The following is a 23620-nucleotide window of genomic DNA, read 5'->3' as shown; positions in this document are numbered from 1 at the left end:
AATAGAGACTGATTGCAAAACTCCATAAGAGTTAGCACTGTACCAAGAGCCCAGGATACAATTCGGGCTCTGCCATCTAGAACAGGGGTGGGCAAGCTGCTGCCCATGGACCAAATACAGCCTGGGGCTTGTTTTTGCTGGGCTCTCTACCTAGAATGGTTTTCAAAGAGTAAACAAGTCCCAAAAGAATATACAACTAAGATAGTATACGGCCTGCAAAGCGTAAAATATTTACCATGTGACCTTTTACAGAATTTCCCCTGGTCTAGAAGGTCACAATTTTGTCAGGGAAACGAGATTTGCATATGTCCAATAATTAGTGAGAAACAGAAATTATATAGAATAAACTGAAGGTAAGGTGGGAATTCAGAGAAGAGACATTAATCGTTGTGGACCAAAATTACTAGGGAAATTGCTAGGTGCAGATAATCACCTCTCAAACTTTCTTGTGATCATGAATGACCTGGGGATCTTGTAACCATGCAGATTCTGATTCAGCAGGTCTGGGACAGATTCTGCATTTCTAACAAGCTCCCTGGTGATACCTCGGTTGCTCTTCCACACACTACATTTTAAATAATGAGCATTTAAAGGACAGTGAGGGTTTGGAAATGCCAAAGGTAGCAGGTAAATGGGCCTGCCTGTTGCTGCACTTAGAAGCCATGGTAACAGGCTTAAGAAAATAGTTCAACAGCAGAATAAATGTACCTGTGTTTTCCATATGTTTCTTGCCAATGAGATGACAACCTCCAGGGCCCACTTTTCCCCAACACTGTTACCCAGATTATTGATACTAGACCAAAGCCACATTCATATGAAATATACCAATCATTTTTTCCAGCAGTCTGAAACACAGGAAAACCCCTGTTGAAAGGAAAAATTTCTTACACTGGGAACTGAATCGACATGAGTAGAGTTAGTTTTGTAATATAGACTTTGCAATTTAACTACCTTCTTGTCTATCCTTTTACATTCAAACTGATCTAAAATGTTATTTATAACTTTAATATGTTTTCAATGCTGTAATTTCATTCCTAAACAATCAAAAGCCATTTTCGGCTCTGACCAGAAGATTCTGTATAAATAACCATTCACAAAAAGAAACATTTGCATGTAGGACACTTCAAGCACCCCTAAGCATGCATTTGGCTAGGCTAACTTAAACACTATTAACAGTAGTAAAAATATTAAGAAGACTTTATTTTTACCATGAAATAAAGAAATTTGTAATAGTCTCAGATACAGTTTAGGAGTGTTTTAAAATTATGGTGGCAGAGTGAATGATGTGAACCCTGCTGCTTGAAGAAGAGTCAAGGGCAGTCTTTAAAATCAGGCCATCTTCCTGGTGGTCATAGCCGCAGACACGTGGATGATGACTGAATTCCATTACAGCCAGGGAAAAGAAAGTTATTAACTTTGAATAAGACATTTTGGGGCTGTTCGGCTTTTTTCCCCCAAGGTTTCCCTTAAAGCAATAGAGAAAAATATCTTTTTAAATTACCTCCATGACACCCACAGACATTATTCTTGGGTAGATACAGGCCCAATGGGGGCTGGTGCCTGAAATGATCAGTGGGGTTGAATTCAGTTAGTGGCACTGCTAAGTGGTGCCTGCGGAAACCACGGTGTGCAAAATATATGCCCCATTCCAGGATTTGAGTAACTTGCTCTACTTTCTCCTAACATCCCCAGACTGAACTCCCGATTGTCACTCAGTTAGAACGGGTCCCTTCCTCCAGTGAAGCTCCGTTTCCCGGCAACTTTCTAATTTCTCAGCCTTAGTAAGTTGCCCCAGGCTTTCTTTTCCTGTTACATTTACAGCTTGGCTTCATTTTTAAACCTGTAACCTATATATAGTGTAGGACTCTCTGAGTCCAATTCTGAGTGCAATCACTGAATTGGGAGGCTTAAAATTGATGAAAGGTTTGAAAAATAGGTAAGATGAGGAAATGCTGAAGGAAATGCGGTTACTTAAACTGGAGAAAAGAGCATGAGACATAAGAAAATCAGTGGTATGCTATAGCCAACTCATCCTAGCTATTAAATTTTTAGAAATTTTGTGAGCTGATTGTTAAACACAACCATTAATCACAGGTAAATTATATAAACATATATTACAAACAAAAGTAATACAAAGGAGCACAGGAAATTTTGGGGGGTGATGGTTATGTTTATTATCTTGATTGTGGTGAAGATTTCAGGAAGTATGTTGAGTACTGTAGAGTGATTGCTAGAACGTTGTAAATCTTATTTATTCCATTGTAAAATTTTATGTAAGATTTATCATAAGCCCATTGTTAGTAATTAAACCCTTCATTTCTCTCATGGTATCTATTCTTTCATAGAAAGTGGTAGAAATTTGGAATCTCTATTTTGGAGTGGGGAAGCATGCATTCTCCTAATCAATGAGATTTGTCACTTTATCATGTGACATTGAAAGCTCCTGGTGACCACAGGTTCATGGTGGCGCAGTTGGGAACCTCTCCAACAAACTCAACAACTCAGGGGTAGGAGCTAAGAAAGCTAGTGGCATGACTGGTCCAAAGTTTGAGGCCAGCAAAGAAAATGTACTGGCAGGTTGAGAGGTGAGGAAATTGAGGAAACATAAAACAGGTTATTCTGGAGTGCGGGCTGGAAAGACAAACAAATACGGTCCATAGTTTCTAAACTTTTAGGTACTTATAAAATAGTGAGCCAAGAAAAGTTTTTTAAAAATGATTTTAAACAACAGCTGGTGCCCACTATAATTTGTCTCAGGTTCAAATGAATCACTAAAATATTTCAGCTCCCAACTCTATCTTTCAGTGGGATTCTGTTACATTCAATTTTGAACTTTTTGAAATAATATTCCTTTAACTTATTATTTTTAAAAAACACTGCTCAAATCATTTATAATTAAGCATGATTTTACCAAACAACCTTCTTGTCCTTAAGAATGGTTTTGGTATCATGCTTTGCAAACAGCAATTAAAATAAGAGCATTCTGGGTACTTCCCTGGTGGCGCAGTGGTTGAGAATCCGCCTGCTGATGCAGGGGATACGGGCTCGTGCCCCGGTCCAGGAAAATCCCACATGCCGCGGAGCAGCTAGGCCCGTGAGCCATGGCCGCTGAGCCTGCGTGTCCGGAGCCTGTGCTCCTCAATGGGAGAGGCCACAACAGTGAGAGGCCTGCTTACCGCAAAATAAATAAATAAATAAAATAAAATAAAATAAAAGCATTCTGCAGTGGGTATTTCTCTGTTCCCAATTTGTGGCTTCTAATAAAAATTGAGAAACAATTAGATCATAACCCTTAAGCCAAAGCTTTGTTTTAGTTCAGCTTTTGTGCTTATAAGGAATACAGACTTACTGGCATTAGCTAGCTCAAGGAAAGGAAGTTTACTGTAAGGGCTCTCATTGAAAAAGAAAAGGAAATGATTGGAATTACAATAGCACCTGGTCTTAGGGACCCTGGAGCTGAATGGTTGTTCAGTTTCCAGTATCTGAAATCTATAAATATTCATCCCAATGATCCTGTTGCTGCTGCTCTTGGTTCCACTATTAGGAGGTTTCCTCAGAGTTTCTGCCCCACCCCCCCATGTTTTTGCGCAGGGCCCTCTAGCAAATTCTTACTTCAAACGTCTAAGAGGAAATATGATTGTCTCAGTGTATCTTTTTGTAACAGTCAGAGGTGGAGAGTCAACCTATGGATTGGCTCCCAAAGTCAAGAGCCCATCTCTAGTCCAATCAGGGATCACCTGGGCAGCAGAGGCTCTCCATGGAGTAGCTCCCCCAGAAGAGGGATAGACATGGTAGGTGATTTTAATTACAATTGCCAGCAGCAAGGAACTACTGTATAGCACAGGGAATTATATTCAACATCTTGTGATAACCTATAATGGAAAATAATCTAAAAACTGAAACTAACAGATTGTAAATCAACTATACTTCAATGAAAAAATTAACTAGTTAGTTAATTAATTTTCAAAAATTGCCAGTAGGTCAGGGCTGAGGAAAAATGGGCCCAGTACTTACCCAAGTGCATTCTGGGGTATATTTAAGAAACACAGTAACAACACTATTAAAAAAATTCTCTAGTCATTTTGTTGCCTATTCAGATTCTGTCAATTGTATCCTGATAGATTTGGAGCTGGGGTAGAGCTCTGTACACAAAGTGTGCTACATAATAGGACATTATGATTTTAATTATTTTTTTCTTGAAACAAAGACCTCTTACAATTGGCCATTGATCCAGAAGATAATATCATTATAATATAAATGACAGGGCAATCACTCCACAAAAAATCTCCTTAGAAAGGCTCCCAATGTCTCAAATTTTTGCTTAATAATCACTGTTAAACTTATGGATAATTTCTGCAGGTAAAACAAGTCAGAGTTTAACTCTGGTTTATTAAAAAGTTTTTAGTTGTACTAAAACTTACTTATATGTACATGTTATTCAAATGCCTAGAAACGTTATTTTGGCATTTTGAATCATATTGCATTCAGATGACTACAAGACTTATCTTTTGTTTATTAAAACATTTTATCCAGAAGTTAAGTGTACTGTATTCATTTCAGGAGTTATATTCAGGAAGCACATTTAATTTGAACTATGTTTAGAACTGTAACAGATTGTGTGAATTAAGTAACTTTAAAACTAAAACTTATGATAGTTTCCTACCACATAATGATTACAGATTACAGCCATCCTGGGGGTGCTAAGATAACAACACATGTCTGTTTTTTGAGCTCAAGTTGTTCCTTTCTACAAGGGTTACCTGGGCACTACAGAACTTGGACAGTTAGGGGAAATTATTCATTGCTATTTTATTTGCAATATTAATATGCTTTAAAGGATTATTACATGGTTATTACTCCTATAAGCATTATTAAATTCTTCAAACACTTTAACTATTTTCTAAGTGTGGGTTAGATGTTTTTAGGATAAATTCAGTCTTAGATAGCTATGATGCCATTTATTTAAGAAAGTGTTGTAGTATACATTTGAGTTTTTTTATTCTGCTTCTGGAATTCATGGTCAGTTGAGAGGTAGGAGAGATCCCAGAGAAAAATTACAGTATTCCTATTAATTTAGACAATTAGAGGCTCAAGAAGTTAATTTGAATTTTAAGAGATGTGACCTCCCAAGCAGTCATATCCAGTTATAAATGTATAAAACCAAATAATGGTTTTAAAATATGTAGATTAAAAACAGACAGGAAGGAAGACAGGAAGGAAGGGGATAGGGCACAACCATTAAAAGAATGACATAGGATACTATAAAAACTGGTTAGACCCAACTAGGCCCAAGGTGGCAGAAGATTTAACTTACAGTAGACCTTGAACCTCATTGTAATACATTAGCTAAAGGACACACCCTCCAGCACCATGACAGGTGCCATGACAGTTCTGAGGCCGACCATAAAAGGCCAAAAAGTGGGTTGTGGCCCAATTCCTGGAAATCCCTGTTCCTTCCCCAAAATAGTTAGAATATTCCTCCCATTCATTAGCCTGTGAAATTACCTAGCCCATAAAAACTAACCACCTCCATACCTTGGGGCACTCTCACTTTCTGAAATGGTCTGCATTCTGCCTATGGAATGTGTATCTCTCTAAATAAACTTGCTTTCATTTTACTTTGGCTCTTGAACGTTTTCCTGCGCAAAGGGCCCTCAGCTGGTGGCCCATCCCAGGACCTTGCTTGAGACCTGGGACATGACCTTCTCTCCCTCCCTCTTCTCCTGCAACAATAGCAAGAGAAATATTAGTAGAAAGTCAAGTGCTGAGGAAAAAGAAAATAATTATTTTATCACGATGTTTTACATAATCGCTAGAACCTCAGATTTAGGTCTAGGATTCCTGTCAGCCAAACTAAAGAATAAAAACAGAGTAAATTACAAAAAAGGAATATAAATCAGTTCTTCAGTAGAAACAAAGATTTTTCCTTACATTAAAATTTTAAAACATTTTTATTGATAAATATAACATGTATACAGGAAAGTAAACAAAATGACATGTTCAGCTCAATAAATTATCACAAAACCAGCAACTAAAACACGACAATGAACAAAGCCAACACATCAGATACTCCCCCTCCCTCTTGGCTTCTAATTATTGCCTCTTCTCGCTTCCCCAAAGTAACAATTATCCTGACTTTTATGGTAATCACTTTCTTGATTGTTCTTTATAATTTTATCACTTAAGCTTACATCCCTATACAATATAGTTTAATTTTGCCTATTGGAATTTATGTAAATGGAGTTATATACTATTCTTGCAGAGGAAGGAGTAGGTAGTCTGGCTTCTTTTGCTCAAGTTTATGTTTATGAGATTTTTTTCCTTGTTGTTGAAAGGAGCTGTAGTTTTTCATTTTCATTACTATGTAGCATTTTGTTGAGCAAATATAGCTCAATATATTTACCCACTCTACTGCTGAAGGGTATTGGGTTGGCTTCCAGTTTAGGGCAATTTTGAATTTACCTGCTAAAAGCATTTTTATAAAATGTATCTTGATGCACAAGTCCATGAATTTCCATTGGTTATAGTCCTAGGAGTGGAACTGCTAAGTCAAAACACGTTTTCCAAATTGTTGGACCAAGTCATACCCTCACCAGCAGTTCCCTGACAGTTCCCATTGATTGGGGCCTCTGGCTCTGGGTTAGCTGTGGCTGTGGTTTCATCACTGTTTTACTTACTTGATACCCTTATTGTCAGTCTTTTTTTTTTTTTTTTTTTTTTTTTTTTGTGGTATGCGGGCCTCTCACTGTTGTGGCCTCTCCCGTTGCGGAGCACAGGCTCCGGACGCGCAGGCTCAGCGGCCATGGCTCACGGGCCCAGCCGCTCCGCGGCATGTGGGATCCTCCCAGACCGGGGCACGAACCCGTATCCCCTGCATCGGCAGGCAGACTCCCAACCACTGCGCCACCAGGGAAGCCCTGTCAGTCTTTTTAATTCTAGCTATTCTGATGGGTGTAAAAGAGTATCATATTGTGGTTTTAATTTTCATCTTCCTCATTACAAATGAGGTTGAGCAAACAAACTTTTCACAAGTTTGTTGATCACTTTGATTTTCTTTTGCAGAGACTGCTGAAGTATTATATCTGACCCATTTTTCTTTCTTTTTTTTTTTTTTTTTTTGCGGTACACGGGCCTCTCACTGTTGTGGCCTCTTCTGTTGCAGAGCACAGGCTCCGGACGCGCAGGCTCAGCGGCCATGGCTCACGGGCCCAGCCGCTCAGCGGCATGTGGGATCTTCCCAGACCGGAGCACGAACCCGTGTCCCCTGCATCGGCAGGCGGACTCTCAACCACTGTGCCACCAGGGAAGCCCCTGACCCATTTTTCTTAACAGTGGTGAATCATTTCCTTAGTGATTTATATCTGTTCTTCATATATTTTATATATGGGCCCTTACTTTTGCATATTGTAAATATCTTCTTCCAATTTGTGCCTTGCCTTTCATTCTCCTTAATGTTTTTGGACAGACAGAAGTTCTTAAGTTATGAATTTAATGTAGTCACATTTATAATTATTTTCTTTATAGTTGGTGACTTTTTGTTCCATTTAAAATTCATTTTCTGTAATGAAGACAATTTATATCATCTTATAGAATATTATTTTATCTTTTACAATTCAATATATAATCAATTTGCATTTGATTTGAGGATATGTTTTGAGGCAGAGATCAAGTTTCTTTTTCCATGTGTATATCAAATTGACTAAGCAATATTTATTATCAAAAAGTCCTTTTCACACTGCTCAGGAGGGTCATCTTTGTTTTAATCAACTGTACATTTATGTAGACATCTGTATCTGAGCCATTTATTCTGTTTCTTTCATCTATTTGTCTAGCCTTTCACCATTGCCACACTGTCTTAACAAACTGGTAGAGATCCAACTTTATTGTTTTTCAGGAGATCTTCAAGAGTTCCTTGGATATTTTTAGCCTTTTGCATTTCCATGTTCATTTTAAAATAAACTTGCCATATTACACACATAGATACACACACCTACTGCCATTTTGAATGGATTTGCATTGAATCTATAGATAAATTTGGGAAGAACATCATAACAATATTTAGTCTTGCAACCTATGAACATAGTATAATTCTCCATTTATTAGGTGTTCAATTTCTTTCAAAAATATTTCATAATTCTCTCTGTAGGGATGTTGCAATCTGGTTAAATCTATTCCTAGTTAATTGATACCTTGTATGCTACTATAAATCATATTTTTTAAAAAAGTCAATTTATTATTAATCTATTGAAGCATGATTGATCTTCGAATATTGACTTCATATCAGCAACTCTGTTAATTTATGAAGTTAATAACTTTTCCTACATGTTTTGATTTTCTATGCACATATCCTCCATGCCTTTCTTCTTAATCTATACCTTGTATTTCCTCTTCTTCTAAATATTAAACCCCACAAGAACCTGAATCCGAGTAAGCTCAATACAAAGATGCCAGTGGATTCTTTCCACGTCGCATGCTCTCATTCTCAGCTATGGTGGCCAGACGGCTGTCCCTTACTACCAGTTCCTATCCTGACGAATCCGAGCAGAGTAGAGCAGGTTCGCTATGCGGGCTGCCGAAGCGCGCCGCTTGCACCCTGGCCGCCCCGCCCCTCGTCTGGACGCAGCCAATCAGAATCCGCCTCTTACGAACGTCCCACCGGCCAAAATGGCGGCGGCCGTTGGCGCGGGTTCCCCCTTGTAGTTCCGTGGTTCCGTCGCTCTACTCCTCCCGTTGCAAAATGTGAAAGGAGAAGCGGCTGGTGGAGGGCGTCCTACGCAATGAGTCGGCGAAGAAAATATGGGGACAGCCCTGGCCTGAAGAACACGCCGCGCAAAGCGGCGGCGACTGAGGAATGCAGCTCGGTGGTCGAAACGGGGAAGAGGCGGCTGAGGTCGGCCCGCGGTTCAGGGCCCTGTGGGGCTGGAGAGAGGCCTCCCCGGCCCCTGCCGCAGCAAGAGCAGCCTCCAGTAGCCGCTTCGTGCAGTAAAAGTAACCCCGAGGGTGAGACGTGGGCAGCGGGGCCTCCCTGGGCTTCGGCGCCGCAGCTTCAGAGGCCAGCTCGTGACCGGGAAACCCCGGGTGCGGGTGGGAGTGGAGTCTGAAGTTGTGTTTTCTTTCCCTGGGCTTCTCCCTCGTGAGTCCAAAATTAACGCGACACCACTCCCCCAGGGCTTTCATCCCCGAGTGTGAGCGCTGCCCCGTTAGGCGTGACAACCCACTTGTCGCCCCTGCCACAGGAATAGATTGTGGGGTTTACCTGTTGGAGGGAGGAAGGCTAATTTGTAGGCTGCTCCTCCAGGCATCAATAGTGGCAGAGCGAGGAGAAATATTATCTTGTGCCTTCTGCTTATTCCTACGGGAATTATTTCCCCTTAAACTTTTTGCCCTGATCTGACTTAGAGAAGGGGCCGTGTGGAATATATAGCTATCTGTATCCTCAAAGCCTTGGTGATGTCTCAACTCGTTATGAATAAACCGGAAGTTCCTTTGTATAATGTTCCTCATGGTAGGAAACCAAGGGCCCCTGAGTATTTCATTCTGATCACTTTTTGGTGTTCAATTTTTCCTAATAAATCCTGGTAGGAATTGAAACTCATATGAGAGCTCTTTCCTAGAGTATGTTCTTAAAACACAGCTTTTATTACCTTGTTTTTAGTTTGACAAAGCAATTGCAGAATAAACAAAAACAAAGTGATACTAGACAAAACCAAGAAATGGCTCACTAAAGCTTTTTGAAGTAATTAGTGTAAGTTGGATAGAGTTGGCAAAAGGAAGCTAAACATAGACTTTTTCTGAAGCTTCTGTTGAAATGCTTTTGATTTTTGAAATGTATCTGTAAATTACAGGTGTTTCCCCAAACCTCCTAGTTCCAGGGGTAATGAATGGAATGACTAGATTATACAGTATTGTACATTTATAGAGCTACTAGATTGTCTTAAAATACTTGCTATTTACAATGTCAAACTTATGAAGTACTACAGGGATTTTATGTGAAACATTTCAGTTGTGGCTAAAGTAATATAATCTCTGGGAAAGAAATTTATAATTGGACTATAAAAAAAATTTAGTCTAAGCTGGTATTTAACATTGGGGTATTATGAAGTAAAGTAATGCTTTAAAATGCAACAATTGTTATTTTTATCTTATTTTATGTAGAAATGTATGAAACACCAAAGAGAATGCTGCAAATGGATTTATTGTCATCTGCCTTCAGTTCTCCTAATGATCCAGATGGACAGAATGATATCTTTTGGGATCAGAATTCTCCAATGACGAAACAATTAGGTAATTTGTTAAAACATTTTTATCTGGGTGAATATTTGATTAATGATTAGGATTTAACTGTAGAATTTCAGTCGGGTATCCACATCAGGAACTTTTGTACAGCAAATGTTTTTCGAGAATATTAAGTGATCATGTTGCTGTGATACGCGTGTAATGTCAGAATGCGTAGTGATCTAAGCCATGCTAATTAAAATTGTATTCTAAGATGTGACCACTATTTTTAAAAATTAGTTTTTTGTTTTTAATTTATAGAAATGTCTTTGTTTCTTTAGGTAAAGGAAGAAAAAAGCAGATTTACACTACAGATAGTGATGAAATCTCACATATTGTTAATCGCATTGCTCCTCAGGTAAATATCAGTATTTTATAGTTTATTTTAAAACAGTGAAAATATGCCACTAAGTTTTTCTTTATAGTTCATTTATGTGAAAAATATGTCGTCTTATTCAATTCTCTTTTTTAAAAACAGAGCAGCAAAGATTTTTACCTTTTCTACCACTGAAATTCATGTTTTGAAAAAAGGACCATAATTTAAAATTGGTAATATATATTTTCCTAAGCACATGTATATACTTTTTTAGAATGATGATTTTTACTAGAGCTTTGTGTTTATTTTGTTTTTAATGTTATTTAACAATATATGGTATCATTTTTCAAGTTACTAAAAGAGTAGAATCAGACAATAAAAGTTTAAACTTCTCTAAGTTTTTGGTGATGGGTATTTCTTTTTCCTGTCTATAGCACACCTTTTCCTCATTGAAACTGCTTTTCTTAATACTTGTTGGCTTATAATATCATCAAGAAACATAAAAATGGAAAAAACATTGGATTTGGAGTTAGTTCTCAGTCTGCCTCCTATGCTGCATGACCCTAAGCAAGCCCCTTAAACTCTCAGAACTTTAGTTCATTCAGCCATTAAAATAGAATTATTACTTGTATTGCTCTCTTTCTTGGATTATTATGATTACTGAATTGGATAAAAATTCAGTGTAAACTACAGAACACTACAAATGCTAGGTTAAGGTTAATTATGATAGTTAAATTATTTGCTATAACGGAACTGTATTCAAAAATTTCTCCTTTATTTCAGCTCTTGTAATGCTTGAGTGTAAGAGAAGTATAAGTTTAGGTCAGCCTCTGTTCTGGACCTCTTTCCTTTATCTTTTTCTTATTTAGCAACATTTAAATCCAGAAAACACCCAATTTTTGCTTAGTATCTTCTCCATAGGAAGTTTAGTATTTTTCCTTGAAATGCCCTTTGATAATGACTATATGTTGACCATAAACAATAGATGACACTGGCCCAAACTGTGGTTGCAAGGATCACCATCATCCAAGTGGAGGAGACAGGAAATAAAGTTTTTCTTAGCAACTATAAAACATCCAGAATTACAACTAACACAGTCAAAACAACTCTGTTGCTACTAGCTCTATATTCCATGTTTGGCATGTCATAGAAATGCATTTTACATACAGTTCATTAGTTAAATAGCCTTTATACCATATACTGCTTGCTTCATAAGTTAACAATAGATCTTTATTAATTGTGGGTTTCACATGAAAGAAACATAATAAAATGTGTTTGGGCTGGCCAGCCTCAATAGTGATAAAAAGATAATTGAGTAAATTATTGGACTCTTTACCTAAGTGGGCTGGAAATAATAGCTCACATAAAGAAATGGCAACAGTATGCAAGTGGTAACTTGTATATAAGAAAAAGTACAGTGAAATTAGTTGCTTTTAAATATTACCATTTTCAACTGAGCACTTTTAAAGCCTGTAAATCTTTGGTAATATCAAGGTCATTTTAAGAACTTGTCATTTTCTCAGAATGACATAGTCATGTTGTTTATTTTTAGGTGAGTTATCCTCCTCAAATAATTATTTAAGTCACCTTAATAGTTCCAGAGATGACATTTTTTTTAATTTGCACTTTTAATTGGTCAGTCATTTTGCTTTCTTCAGGGATACTTTTTGTACAATGTTGTTTTTTGAAGATGGTGTATATTTTTCCATCATTTTTACAACTCTGCACAGTATACTCTAAGATAAGATATGTGCTTAGATACCTTTTACAGCACCTGGATTATAATTATTGTAATTATGTAATTATTGATGAGGAAATTTAAAAAATACTACATTTACAAATACTATTAAAATACTATAAAAAAACACAGGACCAATGTATATATATAACTAGATGTATAAAGTTATCATACTTTTATATTCTAAAAATGGAATGAATTTAAAATTACTTGGTAAATGGACCCCAAAAAATCCATAATGAAATCATTAAGAATGTTATTTTTCCCTTAATTCAAGATTGTTGAAACAAAAGGGAAAATATGTATTGCGTCTAAAATCAAAATTATTGCTTTTCTTGGGTATTTTGCAAAGCTAAAATCTACTAGGTTCAACTGGACATCTAAGAAAACTGCTTGTTGATTGAGGATTTTGAAATACCAAGTTGTAGGTATCTTTTCACCTAACTTTCTAGTGAATAAACATGAACTGACATCTTTATGCTCAGCATTTTGCTAGATGCTGAACTATCAGCAATAGTCCTTGCCTTCAAGTAATCTATCATCTAGTAATAAGATTATTTTAATTTGTGTGATAGATGCTTGTTTATGCTCATTCTAGGTACTATAAAAATAGAGTAGAAAATGATTAACTTGTTTCATTTATTGGTTTGGTTTGTAACTAATACACAAATTTATTCTCTAATTTTATGCATGATCAAGTGACTGAAGGGTATAGCAAAAAGATCCAGGACTAAAATGGCTTTTTTCTAGCCTTAATACTGGTTAAACTTCTTTACCTGCTTTCTCTACTTACTTTTTGTTCTTATCCCTCATTCATAGCATCAGTTCTAACCTTGCACTTATCTCTAACTTGGTCCTGATTTAATTCTAAGTTGTCTTAATTCTACCTAAGTGTTGTCAATTAAGGTCAACATGGATTGTCCCAACTTTAGATAAGTGTTATAATGGGGATAGGGAAAATTTGGAGAATCAGGTGATACAAAACAAACTCCATATGTATCTCTCTTTATTCATAATACTGATGATTCCTGCTACATGGTTTATTTCTGATACTAATGTTTATTTTATGAATACCTTATGACAACTGAAATAAGTTGTTCAGTTTTCTTTTGATAAAAGCATGTGCTTTTACTATTGAATATGCATTTCCTAATTAATTAAATTCTTAAAAACAAAATTTTTTTGAAAATAAGGAATTCCCAATTCTGAGTGTTTTCATTCCCAGAAACATAAATAGATCACTTCTTGCAGCTTGTTAGTGCTGTCCTCCATCTTCTCATTGTTTTGGAGTTTGTTTAGTAGCTATCACCTTACCAGAAATTATTGCTTTAAGAAAATAATTCAGCATAATTAAAGTGGATTTTTGTTTGGTTGGTTTTGGTACTTTTACACCTCTTTTTTTTCCCCTTCTGCCAAAGGATGAGAAACCAACAACAGACTCCATGCTGGGCGTGTGGATTGGTGCAACTGCTATTCCTTGCACTCCTAGTGTAGCAAAAGGAAAATCAAGAGCAAAACTCAGCTGCACAAAGTAAGTTCAAACTTTGCAGTTTTTCTAACATTCAGTGAAGTAAATATTTTTAATATTCTGATTGGGTTTTGTGAATATGTCAAAATGGTTATAAGTTATTTTCCTTAATTTTGACATGTAAAATTTTGACTTAAAATAATTATAATATCAGTATGTGTTAAAACTTTTGAGTTTTAACATTCAAATATGTTAAATAACAGCTGAATATTTATGACTCTTAGAACTTTACTTAGTTGTAATTTTTCAAATATTTGTTTAATAGGTTAAAATCACAAAATCAGGAGGAGGAACTTATGAAATTGGCTAAGCAATTTGATAAAAATATGGAAGAGCTAGATGTGATTCAGGAGGAAAACAAGAGAAGTCATGATCTTATCCAGATGATTTCAGAAGCAGAGACTTTAAATAATTACAGAGATAATGTACAGATGCAGTTACTACATGATATAGTTCCTGAAATAGATAATGCTATGATAAAGAAGCCAATGAAAGAAAACAGGATATTTGTGGTAAATGATCAAAATAGCAGTCAGAAGCCATTTGACCAAAATGCTGAAGCAGCCTTTATCGCCATTTTTGATGGTTCTACTCAGAAATGTAGTGGACAGTTAAGCCAAGATCTGTCACATGCTTTCTTGAACACCGGTGATACTACCTTTGGAAAGAAAAACACTTTGAAAGAGGAGAACATCATTACTAATGAAACTCTGGTCACTGAAAAACTACCAAATAAAACCCAAGGATCACTTTCTCGTCAAGTAGATAATCCTGGAATGACAAAATCATATGTGACTTCCTGTACTAAGGAACCAGGAGCTTTTAATAAGCACAGTGATTCATTTACTACCAGTGATTTTGAGGATGATTGGGAAAACTTACTAAGTAATGAACCTTTTGTTATGCAAAATATTGAAATGTCTGAACTTTTCCCTGCCCCTGAAACGGCCCAGATTACTGATCAAAAGGAAATTTGTACCTTTAACAGTAAAAATGGTAAAAGTAAGTCAGGAATGAATACAAGTCTAGATACCAGGTTAAGAGATTCAAAAATTTTACAAGATCTTCCTTCAAAGACATGGAACAGTGAATTAACAGATGCTGCAAAATACAGATTTTCACCAAAGCTGAATGATAAACCAAATAAATTATCATCCACTGGAAGTAAAATGAAATTGGAGAAATCTTTTAATACAATTGTTGTTCAAGACAAAATTCAGGACTGTGCAGTTGCATCTAATCTGGCAAAAGTAAATGAAGATACTCATATTAAATTTACTTCTAATGTAAATGCTCCTGAAAAAAAGTCTACTTTGAGCCCAGGATGTTCCAATGAACAAAAAAATAAGTCCATTTTTAATGAGTCTTTGAAGGCACCTACTAATGTCGAGCCTTTAGGCTCTGCAACTTTGGGCAATAAAACCAGTGTTTGTAACCCAAATCAGACTAATGCATCAAAGCTTGGTTCTTTCTTTGATGATTGGAATGATACATCATTTACCAATGAAATTGTTAAAGCCTGTCATCACTTAGAGAATACCTGGGAAGCAGATGATGTAGATGATGATTTATTATACCAAGCGTGTGATGATATTGAAAGACTAACTCAGGAACAAGACATTAGAGTGGACAGCAAGACATCAGAAAGTGTACTTGGGATCAATAATAGTTCTAAACATGGAGCCAAAAATGTGTTTACTACACCTAAACAAGGAAGTCATTTGGTGCAATCAAAGCATTTGAATCTGAACAGCGTTTCAGTGCAAACATCTTCATTGACAGATAGCTTACAAATAAATAAATCAATGAAGATGGATAAAAGGGAAGTTTGTGGAAATTCTCCGGGATTTTTAGGTGCCACGACAAATTTGACTATATATTCTAAGAACTCAAATTGTCAGATCAATAATCTGCATGTCTCTTGGAATAACACTGATGTTCCAAAACAAGTGAATAGTTCCAAATCGGTTCTTACAGGAAGTTCAAGTTTGAATGTGAGTTCAGATCGTATGAGTACAGAAATTGCTGCTAATAAGAAGAAATTGAGTACTCCACATCTATCGCGTAGCACCGTAACAGATGAAGCTCAGAGTGACTTTAACAGAGCAGTGAGATTTTCTAAGTACATGTTTACAAAGATGAAAAATTCTCAAATTCTTTCTCAGTTTAATAACAATTGTATAACAGGAAGTATTTCTGGTACCAAAATCACACAGGGTTTGCAAAAAAATAAAACTGTCAACCCATTATGTGGGAAGGCTGTTCAACAGCAGTCTTTGGTGAATTTTTCTGAATCTTTGAAACAAACTTCAAAAGGTATGTAATAATTTTCTTTGAAAAGTAACCAAACTAGTTATTTGTTTTATTGAATTTGCATAACATACAAGTTAAAAACCATGGTGTTTAACTAGACGTCTTAAAGTGATTCTTAAAAATAATGATGCTGGAATATACAAACACTGGGTGATTTATGTTTTTAAAAGACTGCATCGAATTCTTTGCCAACATTTAATACAGTGACTAGTGTATAGTAGGCCCTCGATAACTATGTGTTGAATGTTTTCTGAATTATTTCCTGGAAAATTTTACTTACAGATTCATGTATTACTGTGTGAAGATTCCTTGTGTTCACTAAATATCTCATTGTTTTAAAATTTGAATAATCTTACTCCTATGTTTAGCAGAATATTGAGGTGAACAATATTTGAAGATTTAGAGCATTCTAGTTAAATGCCTTTGCTAGAATACCATCTGATATAAAACTGTTAGTTATGATGGTTAGAGTTGTTATTTACTTACTCAGTACATCCTGTGATCTTTGATTCTTTCCAGTTCTTCTTTTCCCCAGTTCTCCTTTCTATCAGGTTCCATTGTTTCTACCTCAAAAAATATATCTGAAAACTGTCCATTTTTCTCACTGTCTCCTGCTACCACCCTTATCCAAGCCAATGTTTCCTGACTGGACTACTGCAGTTCTTTTACCTGTTCCCTGTCAATTCTAGTCTCCAAACAGCAGAATCATCTTTTAAAACAAGAGAAAAAATAAAAAGCAAATATGGCATTTGTATGCTTAAAGACAACCTTCAGCCACTGTCCGTCATATTTCAAATAAACCCAGACTTTACCCTGTGATCTACAAGGCCATGGATTATCTCTCCTTAACCTTCCTGTCCTCTTTTTTTGCCTTACCTATTAGGCTTCAGCTACACCAGCTGTACTTCAGTTCCTCAAACAGAATAGGTTCTTTTCTAGTTCAGGAGCTTTGACTGCTAGTCCCAGCTAACACTGCTTCCCAGCATGTGACCGCCACTCCTCCTTTGACTGGTGCTTTTTTTTGAAAAAATAAATTTATTTATTTATTTGTGGCTGTGTCGGGTCTTCACTGTTGCACGTGGTCTTTCTCCAGTTGCGGCGAGCAGGGGCTACTTTTTGTTGCGGAGCATGGGCTTCTCATTGTGGTGGCTTCTCTTGTTACAGGGCATGGGCTCTAGGCACGTGAGCTTCAGTAGTTGTGGTGTGTGGGCTCAGTAGTTGTGGCTTGCAGGCTCTAGAGTGCAGGCTCAGTAGTTGTGGTGCGTGGGCTTAGTTGCTCCGTGGCATGTGGGATCTTCCCAGATCAGGGCTTGAACCCGTGTCCCCTGCATTGGCAGGTGGATTCTTAACCGCTGCGCCACCAGGGAAGTCTAGTTGGTGCTTTTTTATCCTTAGGTCTCAGTTTCAGTATGGATATTACTGTCTCACAGATGCCTTCCTTCAACAGTCTATAAATGCTTTCCTTGTTATTTTCAGTCATCTCTCTTATTTCCTTAATTTCTTTTATCACAGTTTGCAATCAAATATTGATAACTGTCTCATCAGTGAATACCTAGGCCTACCACAGCAGCTGCCAGTTAGATGTTTAATAAATATTTGAATGAACATCATGCAATATAATGTGAAAAGTCTGTCATTCACTGATACTGTAGTAGTTTTTAAAAGGGAATATTTCTGGCATAACTACATGTGCTTCTTAATGCCCAGGGCTCTTCACCAGAAACCTAGTGCCCCCACATGCATACGCCAAATCTGCTGTCTCTTTTCTGTTTATCCTTTAAAACCCAGTGCGTTTCTAACCATGCAGAGTGATTAAGGTTCGCTTTCTCTGGGTTTCTCCGATACCCAGTGCTAACTTCCGTTACAGCATTTACTATGCTAGCTTGTAATTATAGATTTCCTTAATCAGTCTCCCTCACTTGGGGCTAAACATTAGGATTCTTACCTATTACGTAGATCAATTCTTCTATGGTAAGGGAGTTTTTAGTATCTTTTAACATGATTATTTTCTGTTTAGATGATGCTTTTGTTGGCATTATTGCTACAACTTTCCTATTTAAGTGATCCTTCCCTTTAAAAAAAAATTGTAACAGTAATATGTAGTTTTATAAAAATAAAGAAAACAGTATAGATTAACTTGAAGTAAAAAGGTAAGTCCTCTATTTCTCCTTTCCTCCAACCATTCCTCAGGGAAATTATATAGTATATACCATCTGGCAACTTGGTTTTGCTTTCACTTAATACATTGTAACTATCTTTTCCTGTTAGTACATATAGATTTGCTTTAGTCCTTTGAGTGACTACATAGTATGTCATTATATGGATGTACCATAATTTAACGGTTTCTCTGTTGATGGAGGTTTAGTTTGATTGCAGTTTTTTGCATTATAAACAACAGTACAGTCCTCCAGTGAATAGTCTTCTACATAAATTTACACACACTTGTGTGATTGTATGTTAATTACTGAAAATTTATGTAAGGTTCAGAATGTTTTAAATTTTGATGGTATCTCCAAATCGTCCCCCCAATTGCATCAATTTATATTCTTATCAGCACTGACAATGAATACTTCTCTACATTGTCACCCAAACTAGAAGTTTTGAAGCTTTAAAATTGTTGTCTATAGTAGTTTTAAACATTTAAGTTTATGTTTAAATAAGTGTAATTAATTGAAGCATGGTTCCAACATAAATTTATTTACTTATGGTTGTAATTCCATTAAAAACTAAATCTCTCTGGAATATTTCAGTTTTTCCAAAACTCCTGTCTCCTGTCTTATCTGCATTTTTTTTTTTATGGATGGATAATCTGCCTTTCAGCTTACTTTACAATTTTTCTGTTAAGTTTATTGATAGTGCCTAATATTCTAATTAATATTAACATTGTTGATATTTTCTGTTGTTTCTATTTCCTCTTACTTTGGTATAGCAAGCTGCTCTCCAGGAAATATCTTTGAAACAAAACCCTTCTAACTACCTCATTGCTTTAAGCTAGGTTTGGCTAACTGTGGCCTGTCCAAATCCAGCCTGTATAGCCTGCTTTTGTACAGCCAGCATACTAAGATGAGTTTCACATTTTATTTATTTATTTATTTTTGGCCACATTGATTCTTCGTTGCTGCGAGCGGGCTTTCTCTAGTTGTGGTGAGCAGGGGCTACTCTAAGTTGCGGTGCACGGGCTTCTCATTGCGGTTGGCTTCTGTTATTGTAGAGCACGGGCTCTAGGCATGCGGACTTCAGTAGTTGCAGGACGCAGGCCCAGTAGTTGCGGCGCACGGGCTCTAGGGCACGTGGACTTCAGTACTTGCGGCACGTGGGCTCAGTAGTTGGGGCTCTCAGGCTCTAGAGCGTAGGCTCAGTAGTTGTGGCGCATGGGCTTAGTTGCTCCACAGCATGTGAGATCTTCCCGGACCAGGGATCAAACCCGTGTTCGTTGCACTGCCAAGCGGATTCTTAACCACTGCACCACCAGGGAAGTCCCACTTTCACATTTTAAGTGGTTGAAAAAAATCAAAAGAAGAATAATACTTAATGACTTTTGAAAACTATATGGAATTCATACTTCATTGTCCATAAACGAAGTTTTATTTGAACATAGCCATATCATTTACTTACATGTATCGTCCATTGCTGTTTTCATGCTGCAAGGACAGAACTGAATAGTTGCAACAAGAAATCACATGCCTCTTAAAGGTTAACATACTTTCTGGCCTTTTACAGAAGAAAAAAGTTTCCTGACCCCTGCTTTGGGATTAAGATTAAAAAGAGCCACTCTTGCTTTGTACCTCACAATAGTTTGAGACCTTGCTATGTATTTTTATTGCAGATTGTGTTAAAGGAAGTGCTGATGGGAGAAATGAATGACTCTCTTGAAATCAGATTTGCCTAATGCGACCTTATTAATATCACAAAACCAGCTGTAAGGCCAGTTTTAGGGAGCTATGTTCTTTTCTGCCATCATGGATTATTAACCTATTTTCCTTCCAAATTTATGGTTAACTGAATGTAAATTGTGTGTGTGTATTCTGAGTTTCTTGTGTTTCTCAGCTTTCAGACTAAAATAATAGATAAATTAGTCAAGCTAATTTTAAAGTACATTTTAGTATTATTCTCTAAGAAAAAATAGCTACAGTCTGTGAGATAATTGATGTAGAAAATAAAAGGCAACAGAATCATCCAGGGAGTTTGAGATATACGTCTCTTACCCTGAACACCTTCTCTCATTTCTGATTATACTGAGGAAGGAAGGGGAGACAGATGGTATATTTTGAGTAAATATCTACCTTAGTTAACAAGAGAAATGTCATAACAACTAAATTCTGAACCTCTGTCTAGACGTCAGTGTAAATAATATTTCTCTGCTCACAGTGCTGCAAATTCTTATTTACTTCTCTGAAAGGTAGATTTTACAACATAAACAGTTTTACCAATACACAGTCACTTAAATATGTATTAGGATGATGGGCTTGATTTTAAAACATTATTTAAATGAGAAAATAGGTTTGCTAATTTTAAAGTTTGATTTTTATAGCATTACATAGATAATCTAATACTTTAGCCCAGAGTGACTTAACTGTGGAATTAATTTTATTAGAAGTCAGAATTTTGGTAGAGGCAGAATTGGATGTGTTATTAAAATAGAACTTTCTCATTTTCATTTATCTAATTTAAAACATTGTTTATTTTATAGTAGGCTTATCTGAAGTATACACTAAAGTGTGTTGCATAAGAATATATCAGAATGCTTCATATTTTATATATTAAAAGACATTCAGGGGCTTCCCTGGTGGCGCAGTAGTTGAGAGTCCGCCTGCTGATGCAGGGGACACGGGTTCGTGCCCCGGTCTGGGAAGATCCCACATGCCGCAGAGTGGCTGGGCCTGTGAGCCATGGCCGCTGAGCCTGCGTGTCCGGAGCTTGTGCTCCGCAACGGGAGAGGCCACAACAGTGAGAGGCCCGCATACCGCAAAAACAACAACAACAACAACAAAAAAAGACATTCATATTGAAAATTTTATTCAGATATCCTGCTTCTTGAAATAGTTTTCCAATGTTTGTAGAAAATATATCTTCCGAATAAAAATATAATATCTGACAGTGAGTTACATGTTTATTGATATGATAGATTTTACTCTATTACTCCAAAATATTTTTCCTGGATAGCTGAAATGAAAATCTTGGAGTTCTGTAGAGGAAAAAAAGTAGGAGTAGGAATATTAACATGGGATATCTTATAGTAAAAATATACTCTTTGAGGTATTGGTATCTAATTTAATCCATTATATTTTGACTACTTTTCCATTACAATTTATATAACATTTAAAATTCCAATTTGTTTTTAAAATATATTCATTTATTGGTTATATAAATTAGATGTCATTGTTCACAAAAATTATTTGCTGGGTAGTCAAAATGTACAGGTTTTAATCAAATGGATTTTATCTCACTGTGAAAAGAGTGCATCAAACAGATTGATCAGTGCTTGATTTTATTTTGGCCTAGAGCCTTGTACTGTACTGTTATCTGTACTTGTAATCTTATATTTAGTAAAGTATAGTTTAATAAGGAAACGAATGTAGCAAATCTGGGTAATAAAAAAGTAAAAATTAAAACATTCAGAACGACTGTATAGTCTGTAAAGCTAATATCTATATTTGGTTTCATTTTTAGAGGAAGAAGAGAAAAATAGAAAGTATTCTCCTGAAGAAATTCAGAGAAAAAGACAAGAAGCGCTGGTTCGAAGAATGGCCAAAGCACAGGCATCATCTGTAAAGAAAGACAGCTCCCACTTAACTTGATTTCTTTAATGAAATGTTACTTGGGAGGTAACAAAGACAGTTGATAACTATCTATGATAGGAAATATTTTTTCTTGATTTCTCTATGAGAAATTTAATGCTGAGTTATAAAGCATGGACTTCTACTTTATTTAATAAATCAGTGTTTACAGTGGTCAGTGAAACCTTTCCTTGGAGATGTATGTGAAAGTAATTGCATGTAAGTTTTGGAAATCTAGGAAAGTTAGCAATTATGTAGTAGAATCATACAGAGGAAAGTAGCTTTATTTTTAAATACTGTGATTGCAGAGGATCATCAAAAAATAGATAATCCACTTAACTTTTATTGTAATAAGTCTTTTCCTAATACAAAGCTTCAACTTACTAATAGAGACTATTTCTTTATAGCTTTTTTTCAATAACTGTTCCTTAAGGTTTTTATACATTTCTGAATTTTAATTAATACTTCCATATTCTTAGGAACATGATTGGTAGGAAATAAAGGACTTCATAAGAAAATTACTATTTTCAATTCCTAGTTTGTAATAGATGTGAATTTAACATTTTCTAAAATGTAATACATTTTGGAGACTTCCCACCATTTTTAGGGAAAATGCTGATTTAAGAAGTTTAGTTTTGAAAGAAGAATGTGGATTAGCTATATAAGTAGTGTACCATCAGTAACATTTAGAACTGTCAGAAACTTTAGATATCATCTGGTCCAGCTTCTTCACTGTATAGGTGAGAAATGAATACTGTTATTCCAAAAGTCAAAAGGCAAGTTGGAGCTGTGCTAGGATTAGAATGATTTCTTTCATTCTAGTGGATACCTAGGCAAATGGTACCATTTGCTTCAGAGTATTAATTTGTACATAAAATAACTTGTTTGTGGGCGCATTAATTATTTTATAGTATAAAACTTAAAAAAGTAACTAAAATACATTAAGCGACTGATAATAATGCTTATTGTTTCTTATATTAAAGAATTAACCATTCCAGGATATAAAAAATGAGAATCTTTTTTGAATTTTCCTATAACTATGTAATTTTCCCTTGATTAATTTACTGACTTTGCTAATTCGTTCTTCTCTGTTACTCTCTTTTTCATTTTTGCTTGTTTGGAATTTGTGAAGCCAGAAGTAAAAATCTTAGCTGAGGGCATAAGGACGGTAAGAATGCTTTATTTATCCCAAATGGCTTTAGGAGACCTGATGAAAGTTATAAATGTGAAACACCTATGAGGGTGTTCACCACTATTCAGGCATCTTAGAGCTATGATAATATCAAAGTAATTAAATGCATTTTAAGGTATTGCTCTATAGAGATACATAATTTTGAAAATTGTATTTTCATATATATAGTGGAGTAACATATTCTAGGTAATGTTTATTATTTGCCTAAGAATATATAAAAGAGTATCTAAATAAATATAGATAGTTTTTCTGTGTAAGAAAATGAAGAGCTGAGAATCTTTATCTTTTTCTAAAATGGCTTCACTGTGTTCTTACTACTCTTTGGATATCTCTACTTTTGCTTAAGCTCCCCCTGCCTACCACTTGATTTCTCTAGAATGCCTTTAGCCTATTCTGTCCAATCATTAAGACTCAGCCGAATAAATTTCAGTTGCTTTGACAATTGTACCTGACCATCCTTACTGGAATTGATTTCTTTTCT

The 23620-nt window shown here is 35.9% G+C and overlaps 1 protein-coding gene across 1 annotated transcript; it reads left to right on the top strand.

Moving 5' to 3' along the window:
• Nucleotides 1–8777: 8777 nt before the first annotated feature.
• Nucleotides 8778–23111, top strand: ETAA1 (ETAA1 activator of ATR kinase; the record flags this gene model as incomplete). Its single annotated transcript, XM_079721067.1, has 7 exons — nucleotides 8778–9000; nucleotides 10156–10284; nucleotides 10557–10633; nucleotides 13748–13860; nucleotides 14123–16173; nucleotides 21841–21995; nucleotides 23080–23111. 6 exons carry the CDS (start codon nucleotides 8778–8780, stop codon nucleotides 21966–21968), a joined length of 2721 nt encoding a protein of 906 aa, XP_079577193.1. The 3' UTR covers nucleotides 21969–21995; nucleotides 23080–23111.
• Between the last annotated feature and the right edge of the window lie 509 nt (nucleotides 23112–23620).

Source organism: Hyperoodon ampullatus (assembly GCF_949752795.1).
Source record: "Hyperoodon ampullatus genome assembly, chromosome: 15".
NCBI classification, from domain to species: Eukaryota; Metazoa; Chordata; class Mammalia; order Artiodactyla; family Ziphiidae; genus Hyperoodon; species Hyperoodon ampullatus.
Note: the sequence above shows the minus strand (reverse complement) of the source record. Positions and strands in the feature narration are given on the sequence as shown.